At 41.3% G+C, this 23,167-nt stretch overlaps 7 protein-coding genes and 1 long non-coding RNA gene across 8 annotated transcripts in view; 4 read left to right on the top strand and 4 right to left on the bottom strand.

The window, feature by feature from the left end:
• Positions 1-23,167, bottom strand: part of LOC145699176 (small ribosomal subunit protein eS12-like) — a 129,364-nt gene that overhangs the window by 15,504 nt on the left and 90,693 nt on the right. The gene's annotated exons all lie outside the window — the stretch shown is intronic.
• On the bottom strand, positions 9-8,125 carry LOC145699159 (protein MTSS 1-like). Its single transcript, XM_081776416.1, has 8 exons — positions 7,852-8,125; positions 3,060-3,121; positions 2,420-2,578; positions 2,013-2,217; positions 1,354-1,643; positions 861-1,276; positions 464-622; positions 9-386 (listed from the first exon to the last, which is right to left on the bottom strand). Exons 1-8 carry the CDS (start codon positions 7,906-7,908, stop codon positions 97-99), a joined length of 1,638 nt encoding a protein of 545 aa, XP_081632542.1. The 5' UTR covers positions 7,909-8,125; the 3' UTR covers positions 9-96.
• Positions 8,955-10,396, top strand: LOC145698385 (uncharacterized). The gene is made up of 6 exons (XM_081775588.1): positions 8,955-9,168; positions 9,244-9,352; positions 9,392-9,649; positions 9,701-9,940; positions 9,979-10,210; positions 10,256-10,396. Exons 1-6 carry the CDS (start codon positions 8,960-8,962, stop codon positions 10,300-10,302), a joined length of 1,095 nt encoding a protein of 364 aa, XP_081631714.1. The 5' UTR covers positions 8,955-8,959; the 3' UTR covers positions 10,303-10,396.
• On the bottom strand, positions 10,336-11,595 carry LOC145697325 (uncharacterized). Its single transcript, XM_081774512.1, has 5 exons — positions 11,262-11,595; positions 10,943-11,218; positions 10,799-10,902; positions 10,628-10,708; positions 10,336-10,585 (listed from the first exon to the last, which is right to left on the bottom strand). Exons 1-5 carry the CDS (start codon positions 11,432-11,434, stop codon positions 10,434-10,436), a joined length of 786 nt encoding a protein of 261 aa, XP_081630638.1. The 5' UTR covers positions 11,435-11,595; the 3' UTR covers positions 10,336-10,433.
• Positions 13,466-13,964, top strand: LOC145698386 (uncharacterized). The gene is made up of 2 exons (XR_014133920.1): positions 13,466-13,660; positions 13,753-13,964. It is a non-coding gene; the product is annotated as an uncharacterized LOC145698386 (long non-coding RNA).
• LOC145699175 (uncharacterized) lies at positions 15,596-17,333 on the top strand. Its single transcript, XM_081776435.1, has 4 exons — positions 15,596-15,810; positions 16,307-16,392; positions 17,024-17,152; positions 17,196-17,333. The coding sequence occupies exons 1-4, from the start codon at positions 15,618-15,620 to the stop codon at positions 17,250-17,252; spliced, it is 465 nt and encodes a 154-aa protein (XP_081632561.1). The 5' UTR covers positions 15,596-15,617; the 3' UTR covers positions 17,253-17,333.
• LOC145699154 (acetylcholinesterase 1-like) lies at positions 18,514-21,947 on the top strand. Its single transcript, XM_081776408.1, has 9 exons — positions 18,514-18,668; positions 18,736-19,245; positions 19,416-19,615; positions 19,751-20,001; positions 20,396-20,584; positions 20,736-21,217; positions 21,273-21,412; positions 21,456-21,778; positions 21,823-21,947. Exons 1-9 carry the CDS (start codon positions 18,544-18,546, stop codon positions 21,907-21,909), a joined length of 2,307 nt encoding a protein of 768 aa, XP_081632534.1. The 5' UTR covers positions 18,514-18,543; the 3' UTR covers positions 21,910-21,947.
• Positions 21,974-23,149, bottom strand: LOC145698387 (uncharacterized). The gene is made up of 4 exons (XM_081775589.1): positions 23,107-23,149; positions 22,959-23,020; positions 22,473-22,916; positions 21,974-22,352 (listed from the first exon to the last, which is right to left on the bottom strand). The coding sequence occupies exons 1-4, from the start codon at positions 23,147-23,149 to the stop codon at positions 22,038-22,040; spliced, it is 864 nt and encodes a 287-aa protein (XP_081631715.1). The 3' UTR covers positions 21,974-22,037.

The following is a 23,167-nucleotide window of genomic DNA, read 5'->3' on the forward strand; positions in this document are numbered from 1 at the left end:
TACAATGATTCTATGTTTAGGCTTTTAATACCGCATTCAAAACAGTATAATAATCAAATAGATACAGTCATCAGAAAATAAGTTGTAAAGGTTCGTTTAGCCGAAACCGTTGAATGATAGAACGGAGCCGTTGCGCTTGGGCTTCTGCATTGGAAGAGGAGGACGAGTTGTCAAAGGGGGAGGCGCGAGTTGCTTTGGTTTCGCACTTGCGGGAGGCGGCGGTGGAGGCACCTTTTTGGGCGTGGAAGTTATACTGGGAGAAGCTTGTGGCGAGGCGGAAGGAACGGGCGGAACTGGGACAGGAGTAGGAACCAGTCCGCGGCGTAGTGGACTGGAAGCAGAGGATGATGGAGTCCGGCGAATAGTTGCCAGGCCATTCGTGATTTCTAAAAACGGTTTGTTACATTCATCGGCTTTTCAGAATAGGTGGGAGCATGTAAATTTATGTGAACATGAGTGATACCTCTACGTGGTGGTTGATAATCGTCTGTGAAACCACTAGGATTTGCCATGAATGGGGAGAGTGGTGCGGAGCTCATTGAGCTTATGCTGCGAGCCTGCTCACTATTCGCGCTGTTGTCGGTTGTATTCACTTGGAGCTCATTGAATTGGCTGCTGAGCACTGAAACAACAAGTTAAGTCAAGTTCATTCAGAGTTGTCACTGCGAAAGACTTGGTGGTCTCTGAACAAATCAGACAGAAGGATTAATAAAATTTCTCATCTGACGATGGATTATCGAAATTACGAGTACGATATTCGTTAAAGTAAAATATTTATTTGACGTAGACTGCCAGCCAGACATGCTTAGGCCATCATTTTTACGGTAATTTGTTTTTAAGGTTAGTGTTTTTATTCTCACGTTCTGGTGGTGGCGGCGGCAAGACAAATCCATCTGGGAGCGTGTTGTTGAACTGATCTTGAACATTTGTTGAGTTTGTCTTGGTGGGTGATCCGGGGCAAGAAGCGTTGCGAGATGTGTTTTTGTTCTCATCGTAGGGCCCGGGTTTAGGCCAGTTGCGCCATGAATTTGTCCTGTTTGCGGCGAATGTAGCGGTTGGCGAATTCGACGTGTTGGTTGGGCAGCTGGTGTCAATCGGGAGCATCTCGGGGAGGTCGTTGTCGAGCGCTTGGGAAGTGAAACCAGAATCGTGTGATGTCGAGGAAAGTCGGTACTCAGAAGTTTGGCGTAAAAGTGTCTGTCGCAAGTCAGAAGGCGGTTCGGTTCTACCCGACGAATTTGAGTCTGATTTCGAACTGCTAATTGAATTCATCGAGCTGAAAAGATCTTTCAATTCTGATTCTTTTATAACACTGAGCAATTTATGGCTTTATGATTATGGTGCTTTACAAACCTGACCGAGGACTTCCTAGCGTGGCTTCCGTTTCTTAGACTTCCATTTGCCATCGCGATTTGTTCATCCAGCCAGCTATGAATTTGGTAAGACTTGACAGTCGTCACAGTTCCAAGGCTGCCACCAGATCGCTGCATTTTAGCGAGTTGAGCTCCAAAGGTAACTTGCGAGGCAACATAAGGAGAAAGTGAACGAACGAAGGTAGACATTCGCGCGCGATGTTCCACCAGTGCGTTGGCTACAGTATCTTTGTTCACGTGGCGGAGTATTGGCGATTCGGACTGCTGATCCTGAAATTAATTTTTAAGGCGATTGGCTTTTTGAACACTTAATTCTTCGTGGCGTGAATGTTTTCATAACTAATTGGCTGGCTCAGACGAACTGTATATATCTGATCAATACTTCTATCGTCTACAATTTCATGGCTGAAAGGATTTCATTTATCCATATTTGCGCTAATAGAATAAGACAGTTTTACATGGAGGCGTGTTTTCTGTCACCAGCCACACACTAAATAATGCAAAAACAAGGGCAGGGAGCACAAACTGTATTCAAAAACACACATCACTGCCAACATAAAACTATCATCGATGGAATACTTGGCAGGTGCGAAATAATAATCAGAGTCGATGCCAAATCGACGTGTACACGATGCTCACCTTTTGTCCTTGGGGTTTGGAGGATGATCCACGTCGAGAGCGACGGGACAAGGTCATTGCTGCCCGATTGAATATGTTTTCTGAAGATCCCTTCGACAGCGATTTTGTGGAGCCATTCAGCTTCGAGGAGGAGCTTGAGTCGAGGCTCTTGTTCCACTCTTGTACTCGTTCACGAAGTGGCGAGAGGACGCTATCAGCAAGCTGTCTGAAATTTATCGATAAATACAGAACAAGTCATAGATGAATATCGATTTAAAACTCGAAAACTCTTGAGAGCTAAGGGGATAAGACGCTGAGCCCCATAATCGCCCTCCCCGGAAGGGCTTCAATCTAGCACTTATCGAGGCGAATACGTTTTAGATGAAATACCATCTGTTCTATTATCGTAAATACGAGACGGGACTTACTTGACTGAGGCTTCTCGGAGCTCATCTGCGCAGCGTTGTTCGTCAACCAGTTGGCACAACAAAGCTCCGACTTCATCCCTTCCAGCCGAAGAGCGTGATGAGAAGTTTCCGACTTTGTTGAGCACTTCGAGGAACTGAGAGTGGGCTGCAATTGCCGTCCTATAAAATGTTGATTTGAGCATGTAATTTTGTTAAAGGAAGTAATAACAATGAAGACAACTTTCTTCCGCGTTTGATTCTTGTAGAAAATAATCGCATTTTGAACTTGTTTTGACCAAAAACGACTACGTATTTGTAGGGGCTCATAAAGATGAGGCAAGTGTGAAAGCGCATATACAGTTACCACGGGTGGTTTGTCAAAATGAAAGAATAAAGAAGTAGTGCGGCACGAAACGCGTGAACCGGAACGCTTCTTATTCAGAAGAAAAATCAATGGATCAACAATTAGACGCGTTTCATCTTTGGCCAGATTTTAAGAAATCTCGTAATTGCTCAAAACAGACTCTGATAGATATAAAACGGGACACAATAACAGCAATCGGCCTGTGGAAAATTAACGCCTGATTGATTAACAAAAGGAGCGGGATAAAAATATGGGGATGATTAAAAGGGCAGGTTAAATTCTACTAAGCGGCTTTACCTGACGGCTGAGACGTAGCGCAGTCCAGATGAGATGAGCTCTTCCCAGATGACGTTCCCGGACTGAAATTGTGTTTTAGATAAAGAAGTGTATTGCGTCTTAGAATTGACAATCGTAAAATTCAATAAATTAAAGGCTTTATAAACGAGAAATAGGATTTTGAAAAACTCTCCGCGTCATGTTCAATTTGAAAAAAAAATAATCGATCATGCCATCTGGCCGGAGAGTACTTCCTCGGACATTCGCTTCATCTAATCTTCAGGCTGTCCAAAAGAAGAGTAATGAAGGCTTTTGAAGCAGACTGTTGCGGAAGCACTTAATACTGACCCGCTCGGTGCGGCGCAATTTTCAACAAATATGCTCACAAAGTAGCTTCAGAGGGCACTTTCTGGCCGCTTGCCAAATTGCAATTGACTGACTTAGGCGCCCCTTCTATTTTGATTCCAAAGGCCGATTTCAATCAGCAGCGACCAGTGTTATTAGAATATTAATGAACTGGCTTACCATAAAAAGAGAGGAAAGAGAAACATTTCTTTTGGCCATTCTTTTGCTCAATTAGCTTTTTTCAATTTGAAGTGTGTTGTGTATCGATTATACGGATGCACGAGGGTTGATTACGCTCGACATTGACCTACAGTCTCTCTTCAATCTACTAATTAGCCCATCGACTGTGTTTTGGGCAGCTGAATTCTGTTCTGGACACAGTGCATTGATTTAAAAGAATTAACCCATAAATCACTCGCCCGGGGGCAGACCAGTTATCAGGGCCAAGAAGTTTCGGATTAACAGACAGCAGGGGATAATCCGCTTATTCAAAAAGATCAAATCAATTTTGAACTGACCACAGCTGCTCCAATTCAACATCGTCGACCGACACGCGAGACGGGATTAATCGCCTTCCGCTTCCAGGATACACACAGAAGGCACAATGACTCTGGTCACAGACCGGACACCACGATTAACACGTCACTAAGAATTGGTCAAACTCAGCAGACTCTTTTAGATGACGACAGAGGTAGTAATGGTCCTTGAAAGCTACTTATACGGCATTTATAAAGAAAAAAGTGGCTTCGTAAAATTTAATGCTGACTTTCATGAAATATTTATTGGATCTTTATGGTTGTGGTCTTTTTATGATTGTTTTGAACATTCGTTGTATCTAAAGTGCCTGGCTAAAGCCGTGATAATAAGATATTTAAATGTTCAGCGAGGCAAAACGGGAGCGGATCCGATTTTGACGTGACGCCACAATGCGCCGACGACAGCAATGATATCCCCCAAACAAGTACCATTTTGTAGGGCTGATCCTTTCGAGTCCTCTCGAGGAAGCGCGCGCCCGAGCGTATAAATTTCGTCGGATGCGTTTGTAGCTAAACATCGCTGCTGGCGGAAATTTGGTTTCGCACCAAACATCCACAGCTCGAGCAAATTTGCCAAATCATAAACGAAAATTCATGAGGCGCAGCTGTTTCCTGTTTGCGTAAGCAAGTCTGTGCACCTTAAATATAATGGCAGTTCCTTAAATTCGACCTTTTTGAACGTTTATTGCTTCCTAAGGCACATAAAACCATCTTAACAATTCAAAAACTCTTGGCCAGCTTTCTGAATGCTATTTGCATACTTCAAATCATTAAACAGGAATTGAATAAGTATCCTGTTACGACCGTGAGAACTTAAGGGTAATCCTATACATCGGCGCGGCGCTGCTCGCTCGATCCGCGCTCCGCCAGAACCTATTTTTCACTCGGCCCTAAAATCCGAACGGAGTGAGATTTTTTCAAAATTTAAAAAGATTCGTAATCTATATACCCTCTTCTATTGCTCTAGCAAAAATGAAAAAAATCGGCAACGAGGAACTATCTGAAAACCGCCGGTTCCTTCAAAAGACATTTCCCGCCACATTTCTCATTCAAATTTCACGAAAATTAGATGGTCTTGTAGAGAATCGTCTGTTCTACAATTCCTCTGATTTAGATTTTCTTTTTGTGCTCTCAATAATTCTCTACGATAGTTTGAAGAGAGTGCCATTCTTTTCTGCGCGAGCGCGCCGTGAGAAATAGGAAGCAAAGAGGCGCGACAAAGAATAGCGCTCTTTTCAAATGACCATATAAAATTATTGAGAGCACAGAATCAAAATCTAAGAAACAGGAATTGTAGAGCAGACGATTCTCTACAAGACCATCTGATTTACGTGAAATTTGAATGAGAAATGTGGCGGGAAATGTCTTTTGAAGGAAACCGGCGGTTTTCAGATGGTTCCTCGTTGCCGATTTTTTCATTTTTGCTAGAGCAATAGAAAAGGGTTTATGGATTACGAATCTTTTGAATTTTGAAAATCTCACTCCGTTCGGATTTTAGGCCGAGTGAAAATAGGTTCTGGCGGAGCGCGGATCGAGCGAGCAGCGCCGCGCCGATGTATAGGATTACCCTTAAATATTCATCGAGAGGTAGTTGTAGAAATTCCCGAAAAATATGCATGCACAAGAGTCTGCTGGTCGGTTGCTGCATCCACGCAGAAGACACGGTGTATGGATTGGAACATGCTGCCTCAACAAAACATCCACCCAAGTTTGAGGTGTCACGAGTTTGTTTCTTTGCGCCTAAATCGCCCTGCAGCTCCTTATCATTGGGTTCCTCCCGAAACTGCATCTGCTTTATTTTTAAGCCGCGTCTAGACTTATCGATTTCTCATCAAAAGGTTGAGTTTTGCATTATTCCTTATCGAATATAAGGCGGTTTCGCTTTCTTTGTGTCGACATAAGGGTCTCAAGTGGACAATACCCATACGCGCCCTTTGAACACCACTTCCCGTATTGTCTAATGCCTTTCATCCCTCGATAAACTTCTCAATCTGCCTCGCAAATTTGAATCAAAGTCCTAAAAATGTCGCACAGGAAGTCCAAACAAACCCTCCCGCCCGCCCTTTACAATTCACTGACCTATTGCAAATTAAAATTCCGCCGGCAATTATATAAATAGTTCACTCTCTTTTATGAAAACAAATGCTTTCAGAGCGGAAAAGCCATGTAATCTCTCAGGCAATTTAGAAGCTAATTACCATCTGACTCAGAAAGTCATCCGGCAAAGTCAATAACTAGTCAGCGGAAAGGACCTTCCTTAGCGTTCACATTTTTTGAGAATCAAAAGAGGTTGACACAAAACAACTTCCTAAATTCCGTCCGTGGAACTAATAAGTTTACCAAATAAATGGTTTGAGGTCCAGTGCTTGCGAGTCCAACTTGAGCGACACAAAGCGATTCCATGGTATGTTGTCCACGCGCGAAATGGGCCCCGCTAAATTCCATCCCGACAAGTATTGTCTTGAATACTCAAGTGGACATGTCACGTGTTCGCTTCTTTGTCGAATTTTTCAAAAATTAAAACCGAGCTAGTCCGGAATCTCGGTGTTACTCTGTTGATAAACATCCCCTTTCGCTAAGGGTCTAACAATTTTTAAAATCTGAAAAATCTAAGTCAATTTGCCGGGGATCAAAGATGCTCCTCAAAATTGAATTTCACCCACCGCTTTGGAAATTTTTCCTGGTAGGAGCCAGGTGACCTTTTTTGAGGCGGCCTGCGGGACAAGGTCGGGTGAAATCGAAAATGCCTCCCGCTGAGCATTCATCACATACTTAGCTGGAAACTTTCAAAATGAGCTGTCAATTGTTGCCCCTTACCAAAAAAGACTCACTATTGGAAATGACGATAAGGCCTAATTTGCCGCGAAATCGGCGAATTTTCCATAATGTTGCGCAATTATTGCTATGGGCCCTAATCCCCGTGCGAGAGCACCTGCAAGCTCTTTTTTCAACCCTTTGTCGAAGAAATTGGCCACTTTGAAAACTCGATCAAAAAGTGCAAAGTCTTTCTGAGGAGAGATTGAAAATCGCTTTTCAATTATTGACTTGATTTAGATAAAAATCGTGGAATCATAAACTTGTTGATTCTTTTCGGCAAATTTGACTTGCTCAAGTTTTATGTTGATTTTACACTTTTTAAAAGTTCGCGAAAAAGAGGCGATTTAGACAATGAAGCCGGGATTGTTGCTCTCATGGGCGACAAGTGGGGTTTAAAAATAAATCACAAGTAAAATTTTGAAGCGTGGGAAGCGAAGAGAAGGGGACTTATTTTTAGTTTGACGATTTTAATCAGCTCAAACAAACCGCAGACTTTGCTCAAGTCGGCTGAGTAGGAAGCGATGAGCTCGAGCTTTTGAGGACGATTTCCGATATGGGAAAATAAAAAATGGGACGAGGCCAAATAAGGGCGCTTTTCAGAGGCGGCGACTTTTTAAAAAGTTTGAGTGAACAAAGAGCGGATTTACAGAAAAGTAGTTTTTGTGTTTATTAGTTACGGGATTTAGGAGTTGATAAGTCCTCCTGACTCTTGCGCGGAAATTATAAAGAGCGCGAAACCTTGTTTACAAAAGCTCAAGGCCAAAACCCTTAAAAATCGATAACCACTTTAAGTCTTTTGCAAGTGCTTCTCGCATCAATTTCTCATTTTCCGCGGCCGGAGCGGAAAAACCGATCACCGTTTGAGATCCCTTTCACCCCTGAAAATTCTAGCTGCGAAATTTCACGGGAATCGTCGATCAATAACGATAGAAATTTTTGGAACGGTTTCAAAAGATACTAATTTGAAAGTTTAGTACATTATCAATAATCACATTGATTGGCTGTAAAAACATCGGGTAAATTATTATCCGCGGCTGTCAACTTTATTGGATTCGGGTCGGAAATTGAATGGAATTTTACGATGCGATAAATTGCGATCCTTTTTGCTCATTTACCTTCATCTCATGTCGCACAGAAGTGAATATATCGTTGAGGACTCTTTCTTCCATCATTTTCGTAAATTTATTTTCATCAACTCTCTTTTTTAGTTTTATCTTGTCGTTTATCCTCTTCTGGAAAGTCTTCTGTTTAATTAACTCTCTCGTTTGGCGGCGTATCTGACTCCGTTTTCAGTTAATTGTCTTGGGTGAAGGCCAAAATTTTTGGGCGAATTTGAGAAAATTTTCAATTCGGTTCCTCAGCGTTCGAACGTGTTACTGCTTCGAGTAGCGGGATAATAGGGAGGGCGGCGCGCGTCGTGGGCGCCACGCGCATCGTGCGTCCGAGCTCAGCGCGCAGCCGATCCGCCCGCCAGGTGTCGCCACCTTTTACCGCAACAAAACAACCCGCGGTATCCTGCCAAGATCACTGATAACCCAAATTTGGGTGAAATTGATGCTGCGTTTTGAAATATGCAAATAGATAATGCGGGACATGCATCCTACTAACCTACCTTTTTAAATTCCCTGCTGGGTTCTGAACCAACAATACAGTAAAAGTAGAAATCACCCGTTGGGTAAATACTCTTATCTTATCGCTTATCTGGTTGTTCACAGATTCTCATGAAAACACACAAAGGTTCTTATTCATAAAAATTCCAAGACAGAGAGTAACTTTTCTATTGTCCAAATAAAAGGTCGGAAATCTCATCTTTCCGTTAGCTTTGACTTACTGTTTGTTAACAGAGCAATTCTAGACGTCAAACAGTAGTTGTTCACCCGTAAATCCATTCATGAATTCCAGTTTCAAAGGGGTCTATTTTATCCCAAGATCTATGCGATATTGATTTTGAGAAGAAGAGGCACCTCGTAAAATGAAAATTAGGAAATGTCAAGATAGTTGCGAGCGATATTCAAGAATCGCGTGTAGAATTATGATCCTCGTTGTAAATTATGGCTATTGTTCTGTCAAGACTGGTGAGAAGCAATATTAAGTCGTTCTTTTTTGAAAGTTCTGAATTTCTGAAATGATGAAGTTAATATATTCACTGAGAAGATACCTTCTGTCAAATCTGCAACCAATTTTTATGACGAAAGAAACAGAATTCTGAAAGCTGAAGCTGAAATGAAGCTTTCTATTGCTCTTGCAAGTGCTGTATTTGCGGATACGCAGTGTACCTCGAAAGGAGGAACTTGCACTGACTATCGATACACGACATGTTACGCTGGTTACGAGAGATATATTTGTAATGGTGACAGCAACCGTCAGTGCTGTCTTTACTGCTCGCCAACTTGTGAAGCTAAAGAGGAACTTGACTCAGCCGGCGATTCGAGGTAAGACTAAAATTTTTGAGAACTGAAATCAACGAGGACTCACCCTTCTTCTTACAACCTTCAAAATTGAATAAGGTGCACAGCAGCTGGTGGCGAGTGTAAGCACAATACGAACTACTGCAACGGAACCTACCAATCTGGTCTTTGCGGTGGCGGTGCTTCTAGACAGTGCTGCACCGGAAAGGTAAGAGAAGATCTCATTTTGCAGTTGTTACTCTTCCAGGAGGATCCAGATCCACCAGTTGACGTTGGAGGTGATTATTTCAATCGTTACTACGGTTACAAGCTGGGTGGAAAAATCAGTGGTGAAGATTTTTCGTCATTGAGCTCAGCGAAGAATAGATGCTCGACCCTTGGCTCCAGCTGTTCTGGAGTTGTGAATGACTACGCAGGACACTATTATTTGTCAACGAGCTATACATTCAGTTCGGCAAGTGGACAGACCACTTACGAAAAAGGCGAGAAGGAACGCGTCATTACTGTTTTGAAATTGCTCTAAAATAGATTCAAAGCAGCGTTCATCTCATAAAAGTGGTCGGCAAGATTCGTCCCTCGAGTAGAATGGGAAGCCAGAAGCCCAACTGGTGTAACTAACTTCCAACTTCCAGCACGGCATGGACTGATTGGTCATCACACTGCTGGTTCTCACTGTAGCGACAAGGCTTCCTGTATCAGCAATATGAAGGGCACTCAAAACTATCACATGGACTCTTTAGGATGGTCCGATATTGGATACCAGTTCCTCATTGGAGAAGACGGTCGCATCTATGAGGTAAATTTTCTATCATTTTCGATCATTCTATGAGACAGGGGCGAGGTCAATGGCGACAAGGAGCTCACTGTAGCAACTGGAACTCGAACACAATTGGCTTCTCGGTCATGGGCAACTTCAGCAACCGTCTTCCGAACCAAAACGCTCTTGATGCTGTGGATGAGCTCATTGCCTGGCTAGAGCGAAAGAATTATGTGAACAAGAACTGCTACGAGTTCGCCGGTCACCGAGACAAGAATGCAACTGTGTGTCCAGGAGATCCTCTCTATGGTAATTTTTAATGCTGATATAGAAGTAATATTCGAACCGTTTTAGCTCACTGGGGATCTGGAAAATATCCATTTTGGCATAGAAAGTGCTAAATCGAATGAAATTAAGAATAAAATATTTTGTCTTTGGAACGAGTAAGGATTTATTCTTTCATGTACGGACAAAACATTTGAAACAAAATATAAAAATGGTGAAGTACAGGTAAAGAGGGATGGGTCGATTTCTAATGCTGCTTGACTTTGTTCTTCTGTTCTAAAAATTGCTCCAATGAGCGAATTATGCTCTTGTTCATTCTGCCGTCGAGGTGTTTGACGCGGTAGCCGTTGTCGATTAAAAGTTGTTGCAGAACGATTGTGGTCTTGTATCCCCATCGACCTTGATTGAAGTTTAGAGACACGAAATGCATTGGATAGCTACCTGGCTTGGAGTTATATTTGTCGTTGAAGTCACGAGTGAACGCAACCCGCGCGTCTTGGTCGTGGAGGAACTGTCGGAAAGCTAAAGATACAATGTCAAATTGAATAATTAACAAGGCCGTCTAGGTAGACATTAATTTGATGTAAGAAAAGCTTTGATGTACTTTCTCACCTTTGATGACGGCTGAGGACCATCCGCCTGAAACTGAACTTGGTGATAGATAACCTTCGTCCTTCAAGAAGTCTTGCAAGAGTCCTATCGAATTGTAGCCGAATCTAAAGCAAATTGACGATTTAAAACTTTGCTTTATTTTACCTCGAGCCTGGCGTAACGCGGTGCTTAGATTTCCTCGCGGAATCTTGCATCATCAAGAACCTTTGTAGCGACTCCCTTGTGTTGGTGCCAAAGATACCGCATGGCTTCGCGTCGGGGTAGATTCTGAGGTCGTACATGAAGTTTTGAAGAGTTCCAATCATCAGCGAGTTGAAAAGATCGTTGACTGGAAGTCGTCCCTTCTCAGAAAGAAATTCTTTCAACGAGTTGATAGAGCGCCAGTCGAATTCATCTGATGATGGTTTCGTTTTAATTGTTCTTATGGTAGAATAATATTTTGATAAAATTGTTCATCGCTTACCCTAATTCATATTCTCTGTCGAGGAAAATTGTCAAACTGTTCTTCAATTCTCTACTGAGCTGCAGCTCTGGATCGAAACTCGTACTTCGGATTCTTCTGGAGCTTCTTCGTTTGCTTCTGCTTCTGCTCGCCTCAACAGAAAACAGCAAAACGCAAAGTTTATAAAAAATCATAATTGTTGTATTTAAAATAGCCTAGAGAAAAACTGTAACCAAGAGGAAAATTAAATTTCAAAATTTCTATTCCTTCGGGATCAGTTTTGAGGAGAGCTTCCTGCCTGCCCCGTCTATTATACCGGCGCCCTCGGAGAAAGAGAAAAGAAAAATAAACAAAAAATCTGAGGGGCACGATGAACTTTGTCCGTTAGACGTAAATTCAATTCAAGGGCACGGTTCAAACTAGAATTCGCCGCACAAAAGTGAAGAATCCGTCGAGAGTTCCATAGAAACAATGAAACGACGAGTTAAATGCGCGTAAAACGACGGAGAATCTGTGAAATATTTCGTCATGCGGCGCTGGAAATTTGTTCTGATTGGTGTTTGAGAAGGCCAGCGCTCCGAAAAAAGGGTTGGGCTGCATTCGTAAAAACTTCTTACGATATAACGCCTTTCAACTGAATAGCCGATGAATTATTTTTGGCGAGACATTTTACAAGCTTTCAAAATGCCCTGATCATAAGAATATTTATTTATCATCTTCAGATCCTAAATCTGACGTATTCCTACGAAAGACTCTTGTACCTCCATCAATCAAAATAAAAGTAATATTTCAGCAGTATTTCTAAAGAGAGATCTAAAAATAAACTCAACCTAAGGTGATACTTCCTCACCATCGATCAACCGATTTTAGCATCACAAGTTCATGCCGCAGGTTCTCAACCCTCATTTGGTAATTGATCGAGGGTCTATCTTCGTGGTCTAATGTGTACTGAGAGTCTCAGTCTGAGAGACAGTAGTGTTTCGCCTTCAAGCTGTTATTTTCATAAAATCTTGCCGTCAGAAGTTCTGGCCCAAGAGTATCCTGAACTTCTTCGTCAGATAAAAGTTCTATCCTCACCAAAGCTGTCTAATTCCCTGACAGGGACATCTAACTAATGGACTTTCATTGAATATGCAAGCATCATTTATAAGACTATAAAGCAGCTGTGCACTATGGTTCTCTTTCAAGCCCGGATTTGAAATGTGCTCGTTCAAAAGTACGGTTATAAAATTTTTGATCGGCAGCTTTCTTTTTGAGCTTACCATTGGAAACATGCACGACTTAGGACAATCTGACCATGTGGGAGTACTTGATAAGTTTTTCACAAAATTCAAAGAATGTGAAGACGGTAGATTGCTATCTTCTCTTCCTTGATTTCGAATCAATTTTCAGAGGCGCTAGAATTCCACGAGAATAAAATAATCCCGTCCACATACAACCAGATAATCGAAGAGTGCGATGAGCTTGCCCGAAACTATGCTATCGGAGAGGAACACGTTTTTGTTATGGGCAAACGTCAGAGAAAAGAGAAAATCAACGATTAATACTATTGACTCTTAGAACTGTATCCTCACACTTTAGATCCATCACCCCCAGTGTTGACAATAAAGAAAAGGTTTACGATCTCGCTTGATCCTTTCTGTTTTCCTTCCGGCTGTGCGTCTACATCATATTTTGCTCGACTACAGAATACTCGCAGAAGAAACAGAGTCACAGTAGTCGTTTCCACAGCTCGTATATTGCGAGAAAATTGGTAGTGCGAGCGGAGTTTTTGATGGAGATGATTTGATGAACGTATTTCATGTCTTCGCGCGGCATGAATCTCTTTCTCACTTGTTCTGCCTGGATGAGTCTGGTGTTCGCCAGGTCTACTCACGACCGAGGTGAACTTTTATTGAAATGTCGATGTTTTAAGGGGTGCATTGTGATTTTTGCGAAAATATGCGCTCTACGAATCTTTGCCGAAAATTTTATTATTTTTTAATTTGTCGGAATCAAGGAAGACTCCCTAGTAGGTAGTCCTAAGCATAGGCAAATCATAGTTAGATTTAAGCCCTGATGAAATGTGTAGATTCCACTTCTGAAGTTCACCTATGATCCCCTTTAACTTTGCTTTCGTCAGTTTTCGCGAGGTCAGCTTTTTGAGCCGTTCGCTGGGCTGGGCTAGCCATTAATGAAGGTGTTAGCTATAATCTATCACTGTGGTGACATTGAGCTATTAGTTGGTGCCTTATCTTTGCAAGTGTTCTCCTGATCATTCGAGGATCCGCACTTTTGACTCTGAGGGGCCAGCATTTTTTTAATCAAAAGAGAGAAGTGAATACTGAATAAAATGAGCGATAATAAACTCGGAATCTTCTCATATTTTGCAGAAATCGATGCTGATGGTTCTGGATTACTTGATAGAGAAGAAGTCCGAGGTAAAATATACAGTTTATTACAGTATATGCTTCCTAAGTTTGTCGTTGATAAAATTCACTATAATGATCCTTGTGATAAATTTTATCCTTAGGATTGGCAAAGAATTTTTATGGCGAGAGCTTCGAGAAACTAGGCGACAAAGTCGACAAAATCTTTGACATCTATGATGTCGATGAAAGTGGAGAGCTGAGCTACCAAGAAGCACGCTGCTTTTTGAAGGGCATTCAAGAATTCCTCGAAGATGATCCCGATATAAGCGAAGAACAGAAAGAAAAAATAGCAAAGGAAGCGGTCATCTCTTAAGCTTTTTAGGGACATAAACACCTCTATTTCTTAGATAAGTTATAAGTTAAGTTAAGTTATTTTTATTGCATCAGGCTATTAGCACGATTCTTGCGGTAGGTCCTTTTAGAACTGTCTAGCCAAGATCTTTTTTAAAATTATGTGATACCGTCGAAGTGCTTGGAATTGGGGAGCATCATGTGCGATGATCCAGAAGGTGAACTGGAGAAAAAAGCTGCCAAGGCAAGATCTGAGCTTTCTCGACTCGTGAAGCTCGAACAAAATTCGCTGGGAGAAAATGGAGAAGTTTTCGGCCCTGATGGAAAACCTATGCTCGGTCCGGATGGAAAACCAATTCGCGTTGTTGATGGTATCATTGTTGATGAGAATGGAAACGTAAAAAGATATCTTTGAAAATATATTTTATGAGATTATTAAGCCAGTGCTTGGAGCTGATGGAAAACCGCTTCGATTCGTGAAGCCTGGGGTTCTTGTGGATTCATCGGGGCGACTTATGGGTCCAGATGGACAGCCGAAGCTGGGGCCAAATGGCGAGGCGTTGGAAATTGTCGATGGACTTGCGATCCGCGCAGATGGAGTAGTCCTTGGCGCTGATGGAAAACCAATGCTTGATGAATTCGGAAATCCTATTCGATATATAAATGGACAATTTGTTCGGTCCGATGGCACTGTTGTCAATGCTGATGGATCAGTTAAACTTGGCGAAGATGGGCAACCACTAAAGGCGGAATATATTGTCAAACCCTGCTCAAATGACAAAGGAGAACTGATAGGATTGGACGGAAGAGTTATTCTAGGAAAAGATGGGCATCCACTCAAGAATAGGGATATCAAGATGAAAGTAGAAACTAGAGCCAATTTTTATGCCTCGATCGCTGTAGAATCTATAAATATATATGAAGCTAATTATCCCGTCATAGGTAGTGGACGGCATAGTCGTTGATTCAGAAGGAAATCTCTATGACGCATTTGGTAAGCCTCTGCTTTCTCCCGATGGAAAAGAACTCAAACTCCTGGACGGCATTATAGTTGATTCTGACGGATTTGTTTATGATGCTAGTGGGAAACCAATGCTTTCTTGTGATGGAAAACGACTGAGATTCATGAACGGAATGTATGTTGACGAAAATGGAATGCTTTATGATAACGAAGGCAATCCAATCCTTGGTCCAGATGGCAAACAATGCCGCTTGGTGGATGGAAAGATCCTTGACTCGAGCGGAAATCCCCTGTTAGGACCAGACGGAGGACCCCTTCAATTCGTTAATGGCAAGCTAGTGTCTGGTTCAATGGTCTCTGCTGTCTCAAATGAATCCAATTCTTCCTCTCAAGCACGAAGATGCAGTACAGTCTCTGGATTCCCCCCTGAAGTTGAACTATCCAGCATTCTTGCTCTGGCGAAAATGGGAGCAGATGGAAAACCTATGCTCGGCCCTAATGGAGAGCTCCTCGATGCAAATGGATTCCCGATTCTAGGACCTAATGGAGAGCTTCTTGGTGCTGATGGAAAGCCGATTTTGGGCGCTGATGGTCAACCTTTGACCAGGGTTAGCGATTATTAAACAGTCTTGATGTAAAGTTTATTTAAACAACCCTGTTCGGACATTCGCTAGTGTGTATGAAAGTGAAGAAGGCCAGGCTAAACTTGCAGCGATGCAAGAAAACTTTTTACGTAGGTGCCAGGAAGTATCCAAACTTGAAAACTCTCAAGAATCCGCGTCCGAGTCCGACTCGGAACTTGACGTTATCGTGCATGAGCCTGAAATTGTTGTTGAAACTGTTAAAACCGTGGAAATTACTCCTCCACCCGAAAGCACTGTTCAATCAGTGAAAATCGACGACTTTGGTAAGTCGCAAAAAAAGGATTTGATGAATTCTAAATGCTGCCTTCGAGTCTTCATCGCTGCTTTATTTCCATTCTAGCGTGGTCTAGAATGTAGAAATACGCCATCGCAGCGTAAGAAGAAACCTTATCAAGACTTGGCGTAACCGTGAAGTCTTGGTAAGAAGCCCTCAAAAGATAAAAATCAATATTAGTAATGTGTAACTTTGATGTTACCGGGGACAACAGAGCGGTTCGAAAAAAGCTCTGATCATGCAAATTTTGAAGAATAAAAATATAATCAATTAGTCAGCCATGATTTAAACATGCACGCGTTTTTGAAATCATGGAAGAGATCATGGAACAAACTTGTTTCTTGAAAAGTTAAATGAATATTCGAGGGAAAAACAATCAAATATTCAAATAATAATATGCTTTCTTTCTCACTAATGCTTGATTTGAATTAATGATTGAAGCAATATTCTACCAAATAGTTTCTAACAAGAAACATGTTTTTTAGAAGTTGACGTGGAAGAACTGATGCGACGCCAACAAGCGGGTCGTTCAAAATCTACAGTTGGATTGTCTGCTTTCGATAAACTCAAAGTATCAGTATTCTTGTTCGGCCAATTTCAATAAGAAGTTGAAAACTTAAAACCAAAAACCCCCCTTTTTTTAGCTCATTGGAAAGAGCATGAAAAGTTATTCCAGAAAAAATAGTTTTGTATGCTGAGTCATGTCCGATGACGTCACAGACATTGATTGAAGTTCCAAAAGTCCCAAAACTTTCGGACGCTCTCATTTTTATTCTACTGAAGGAAAATTAGAGCTCGAAGATGAAAAATGATCGTCTTACGCTCCTTTATGCAGGCCTGCAAAAATAAATCTTATCAATAATGTAAAACTATTTTTTCTAGAGATGTAAAAATTTTTTCGACTCAAATTTTTTTCATTTTTGGTTGCCTGCGTAGAGTGGCCTAAGACGGTCAAAACCCTGTATCTAATGTTTTTTTCCGAAAAATATTTTAGGAATAAGAGCGTCCGAAAGTTTAGAAAATCTGGGACTTTAGTCATCGATAATGACGTCATAATCTATGACTAAGTCACTTTACCTAATGTTTTCTAGTGTAACTTTTTATGGGGATTCCAATCAGACAATAAAAAGGGGGGCTTAGGATTTGAAATTTCTACTCCTTATTAAAATTGGCCTTCATATTTTTATGTATATTTTAATTAGAAAAAGATGGAAATGAAAGAAGATGTCAACGATGGATTCTCAAAAATCTTGGGTATTTTCCGACCCAGACCAACAATTACCGAAAGACCCAACACGAAAGACAAGTGGTTCCGAGATCCAAATACATTGGTAAACAGTTGACGAGTAATGATCTGAAAAAATATATTTTCAGCAATGGGTCTCCATTCAACAAGTCGATGCACTCGCTGCTGCTACTGCTACTGCTTAAACATTACCACAAACTACGCATACTACAGTATTATTTGTTGGTTGTATATTTCAACAGCATTTTCAATACACAAAACTGTACAGGTCAAACATCAAATTCTCATGACTTTGCATTTGCCGTCGATAACGAGCGACGAGCAGCCGATTTGAATCGTCGACGGGAGCGTACCGAGCTTGGTAGACAAGTCCATGCAAAATGCGCACATTTTCTTGTTTTCCTCCACTTTTTGAATCAAGCCTCTGTGTCCTTTGAAGAATCTATGACGGTTGAACGACAGCGAGTCGCAGAAAACAGGGAGTAGAAAAAGTGCGAAGAGATTCATTTTAAATTTTATTGACGAAAAAAGGGACGAGAAGCACATTATATTTGGGTTTTTCGAGGCGCTAAAGGGAATAGACATTGTTAAAGACAAGATGATCTTGTATCGTCAGCATCGAAAAAGATAAACTCGATGCATTAAAAATAAGATGAAGTGACCATGTTCCCAGAAATATTTTGGAGCAGCCGACCGATTTTCAGTAGCGAGACAGTCTCAATTTCAATCTTGAATTCTGCATGCATCTTCCATCGTCAAATACTCTTGCACAACTTCGTTTTAGAATACTCGGCATCATCGTTCTATTGTTGCTCATGCAGAAGCCACACAGTTTTTGAGCTTCTCGTCTTCTAGCGATGAAGCGTTTGTGAGCTGCAGTGAATTTAGCTGAAGAATAAGATCGCCTTTTCAAGTAAAAACCGCTCCTTCTTGCTTCTACAAGAGAGAAAAAAAGGCTAATTAAAATTATGAATTTCATATTTTGATGAAAAATGTGAGTAAAACATTCTTTTATGCTGCTTATTTGTGGCGCTCAAGAGTTTCGGCCTCAGAAAAATGAATCCTGTGAAATGTAATTTACGGTGAAATGATGATCGTTTGGGATCTTTAAGCACTGGCTTAAAAATTGTGGAAATACTAGTTGGCTCCTGGTTCATGTCAATGGTGCTCCGTTTTTTTGATTCCTTGATGGAAAAATTATTAAAACGAATCATCAAATTCAATTTCCTCAATAAAATAAAAGCAGTTTTATCCTAAAACGGGTAGGTTTTTATCAGAGTGCAATAAATTTTTGTTTGCATGTCGTTTTAGAATTTTATTTTTGTAGCTTCTCTAAATACTCGCAGATAAGGCAGCGTGCGCAAATGTCAGCTCGGTAAAGCAAGAAAATGTGAACGAGCATGTTTTCCAGATTCTTATTCATCAATTCAAAGAGAAAGAAATAAAGTTGTAAAACAAAAATTTTCAACAAAGTCGATGACTCTGTCCGACACTCTGGATGTTCAGGAGGATGGGAAGCAAAGATTACCTTCTTCGTCGTCAGAGATAAAGAGCTCAGATGCAGAAAGAAGATCAATTTTGAAAACACCGACAGTTACTAGGTCTGGTTTAGAAAATTTGATATTTTTGGAAATAATTTTTTTCTGATCAATAATGAACCATGAGCAGTGAAACGGGCGAATACCCAAGTATTCAGTACGACACATATCTGCCTCCTGACGTCCAGACAGAGCTAGAAGAAGCACTGAAGGATAATCCAGAGGGGTATTCGCAGGACCCTGACAGCATTCACATTGAAGTGGTGGAAGATGCGCCCGTGGAAACAAATAATCCTGGCCACGAAGCTCCTCTTGGCAGCTTGAGCGAGCTGGCAGATGCGCACGATGATGTTTTTGATGAAAGCGAAGAAGTCAAGGATGAAATAAAAATTGAGCAAAAGAAGTCGCTAGAAGAAATAATATCGGCAAAGGAGAAGCGGAGGCGAAATTTACGATTCATCGGAATCAGTATTTTCGGAATTATCGTCGTCTTAGCTTCGATCGTTTCCGGGGTTTTACTCGGTCGTCAAGGATGTTTGGAAATCACTTCGATGAGCAATCCTATCATCCAGCTTCGAAATGGTCTCCAGCTGATCGGCAAGCAGCACGAAAAATACGAAAATGTTTTTGCTTTTTACAGGTAACTCGTGAAACTGTTACGAAATGATTTCATAACATGAGCAGACGAGCGTAAAATGTGGGTTTTCTAACGGAAGTCTATGGAAACTTTGATGGCGTGAATATTTAGAGAGCAATTGAGTGCGGCTTTGTACAGGGTGACCCTTGAAATTCTAACAATACAATCTCTAGTGTGCCTTACGCGATGCCTCCAACTGGGGATGGTCGCTTCAAACCCCCTTCTCAAATTCCTTACGTCCAGTGGTTCGATCTTCACATTGTTTGGAACGCTACACAATTCATCCATACTTGCTTCCAGCCGAAAATGTCTGAGGACGCTCTTGACTACTTGGAAAGTGAGAGCTGTCTATTCGTCAATATCTTTACACCGGGTATGATGAAGGGGAATTAATCCGATTACACTTGGCATTGAGCTTAGGTGATAAGAAAATAGCTGAACTCGAGCACGATTATTACGTCACGTTAACTAGATAAATTAAATTTCATGAATATTCATATTTTTGTAGCAATGCTGAGCGATGGAACTTCAAACGAAAGCACTGCCAAAAGAAAATATCCAGTTCTTATCGACCTCCACGGCGGGGGATTCATGTCCGGCTCAAGCATGAACAACAATGGGGCTCATCTGGCTAACAAACATCAAATGGTAGTGGTTCACGCAAACTATCGCTTGGCAGAATTCGGCTATTGGTACTCTGATAATGAGCCGGACGCAGCAAATGCGGGATTTCTGGATCAACAATTGGCTATTGAGTGGGTAAGATACTGTCTTGGCTATTCAATAATTTGCGTGAACCCTTGTCAAACAAAGTTTCACCGAAATCAAGGGTTTTAATTGTAAACTTTACAAAGTGATTATTCCCCTTTTTAATTAATCAAAAGCGTTTGAGCTTTTTTGACCCATAACAAGATAGCACTCAATATTAGGTACATCAACAAATAGACGCTTTTGGTGGAGAGAGTACAGTGTCTTTTTTGACCAGCCTCTTCCAGCCGGAGCGTCATCTTCCTCGACCGATTCTTTCTGCGAAAAAGAAACTTGCCATTGCAGCGGAAACTGGTGGCTGTTTTCGAAAAACATCATTCCCCTTTTTAATTAATCAAAAGTGTTTGAGCTTTTTGACCCATAACAAGATAGCACTCAATACTAGGTACATCAACAAATTGATGCATTTGGTGGAGATCGTGAAAGAATAACTCTCCTCGGATGCTCTTCCGGTGGCCAATCTGTGCTGGATCATTTATATAACGAGCGATCTTCAAAAGCCTTTTCACAAGCAATCGTTCTTTCCGCGCCTTCTGGAATTCCCTATCTCAAGAAAGCGCAAGCGAATTCGCAGGTTAGCAAAAATAAATAGGGTTGAACGTCTTCGCGTCAAATTTTATCGCAACTTGGAAAAAAAGACAAGTAATAGGTGCAATAAAATCAAACAAGACCCCGCTATGTTAATATTAGCCCTAAAAATTTTTGTAACGATTTTTTTTCTTCAGTACTCCGTTATTGCCGCTAACGTGTCCTGCTGCAATAATGGGAGAACGCTAAGTTCGGAGCTGAATATCACATCAGAGTACGATCGATGTTTAAATTTTCCGACGGATACAAGTGGTCAGAATATGACGTGTCTCCGGCGGAAAAGTCCATACGTACTTCGAGACGCATCGTTCACTGCTTCCACGATTCTAGGAGGACTTCTTCATTCACTGCGTCAATCAATCTTTGAGCCGTTTCTTCCGGTTTTGCACAGTGAGACGATCAGGGATAATTCATACACACTTCTCAAAAACGAAGAATTTCCATCAAAGAAGAGCGTTATCTTCGAAGTAACAGCGGAAGAATCTCAACCCTTCCTCAACAAATTCGTGCATGAAATTTTCCCATCTGACAATTTGACACTTTTGGCGGAACTATGGCCCGAGCGAATTCTTAGAAGTTATTTCGACGACAATTGGGCGGCTGTTGCTGATATCTATAGGTAAAGTAGCAATAGGAAAAGTTTACTGGACTGTTAAACAGTTTTATTTTTACAGCAAACACTGTGGTTACGGTTCTGTCTCGGAGAAAAGTGCGTGTTCGTTAATGGATCAGGCAAAACAATTTTACACGGACTATTTGTTCACTTGCAACCAAAGGTCTTTTATGAACCAATTGGCTTCGCGTAACAATCCAAGTAAGGCAGAGCTAAAAAAGAAACTCTCAAAGCCCTCCACTAGAGTTGACGTACAGTGTCTTTTTCGACCAGCCTCTTCCAGCCGGAGCGTCATCTTCCTCGACCGATTCTTTCTGCGAAAAAGAAACTTGCCATTGCAGCGGAAACTGGTGGCTGTTTTCAAAAAACATAGACGAGTCGTGTGATCTGACGCAAGAGCAGATCAAGATTCAAAAATCGTATCAGAATTTGTATGCAAATTTCATACACACAGGAAATCCAAATTCCTACATTGAGAATCTTAACGAGCAGCTTGATCACGAGGCAATGTTAGATTGGCAGCGCTCAAAGAGCTGGTTCTATATTGGAAAACAAGGAATAAAACAGGTAAATAGGCTCTTTTTTAAAAATAATTTACACTGAAAATTAAGACCGACTGGAACCTGCCAGGATCAAATTCACAATTGAAGAGCCGATGTGATCTTCTTGACTCGTTAGATAAATACCTTCAATTTTAAAGTTGTGTAAATTTCTGTATATAATTGAATATCAATGAACATACATGTAACATGTTATTGTATTTGAGTCTTTTTATTCACAAATAATGGGCATAATATGAGCAAGAGGGTAAGAGAGGCTAAAGAGGTTAATTTCTTCTGAACCAATTAAGGAATTGGCTTATAAGGTCGTTTTGATTGAACAGTCGTTTTCCATCTTTAATTATATACCGCATTCCTCGGTAAACTTGAGGGGCTTCGGTCGAGATGATTTGAATCCGGCTCTGGCTTCTGAACCTGTTCTCTTTCGGCTCCTCTTCTTTTTCTTCGGGTTCTTCGGACTCTTCTGGCTCTTCTATTTTCTGAGCATCAAGTAGCATTGTCGCCAGCGAAGTTGTTTCTTCTACATTTGGACGCGTTGCTTTACATGTAGTTTCTACCGGATGAGTCCATTTGCATACACCCTAAATAGGCGTCAATTATCACTCGTAACTCATCATCAGACAAAATGTGTCTATACAACAATATCAACAACATCTTGACTGTAATGACGTTTCTCTTTGTTATTGCCGTTCTCGCTTTACCTGAATACAAAAACATCTGTTCGAAATCGTCTTTTCCCCTCTGCAAGGAAGTCTACATTTTGCCCGGTGCTTTCGGACGAGATCACACTTCCAGCGTTTCGAATCGGCGAGGGATTGACAATTGCTGAAGGTTTCATCTTTCTTTGGTTGTGGCTTCGTTGTAGTCGTCGAAGCAGATTTCATCGCTCTTGTCGATGTTGTTGGGTCTGTTGCTTGTGTATCAGCAGCGCAAGATTTTTGATTCTCGTCAATTTCCCACTTGCAGCCAGTGAAGAATTTCAACGGACCCATTCTAGTGTAGCATGAACACTTCTGTTTGCGAGCAAGAGCGTGGCTTTCGAAACATCGTGCTTCACAGAGAAGCTCATCTCCCTTTTCAGAGCACTCCCACGTTGGACAGTTCTCTCCATTTTCGCACAATAATGGTTCAGGAAGCTGACATTCCTAATCCAAAACATAACTTCCGTATTCATTAAATTAGTTTACCTCAAGTTTGACGCTGATTGACTTCTCTTCGACGATTCCTCCTTCAGCGCACTCAAAAAACGCTAAAAATTATTGTTAGTTTTTTCTCTTCTCAAATTTTCTTCGTAAAATCTCTATCTTTGACGCTCTTTGGACTTTGTAAAATTACCTTGAGCAATAATGAGCCCTTTAATATCGGTGAAATATTTCATAATAAAATGACTACCATC

The sequence above is a fragment of the Oikopleura dioica genome, chromosome 2 (assembly GCF_907165135.1).
Source record: "Oikopleura dioica chromosome 2, OKI2018_I68_1.0, whole genome shotgun sequence".
NCBI classification, from domain to species: Eukaryota; Metazoa; Chordata; class Appendicularia; order Copelata; family Oikopleuridae; genus Oikopleura; species Oikopleura dioica.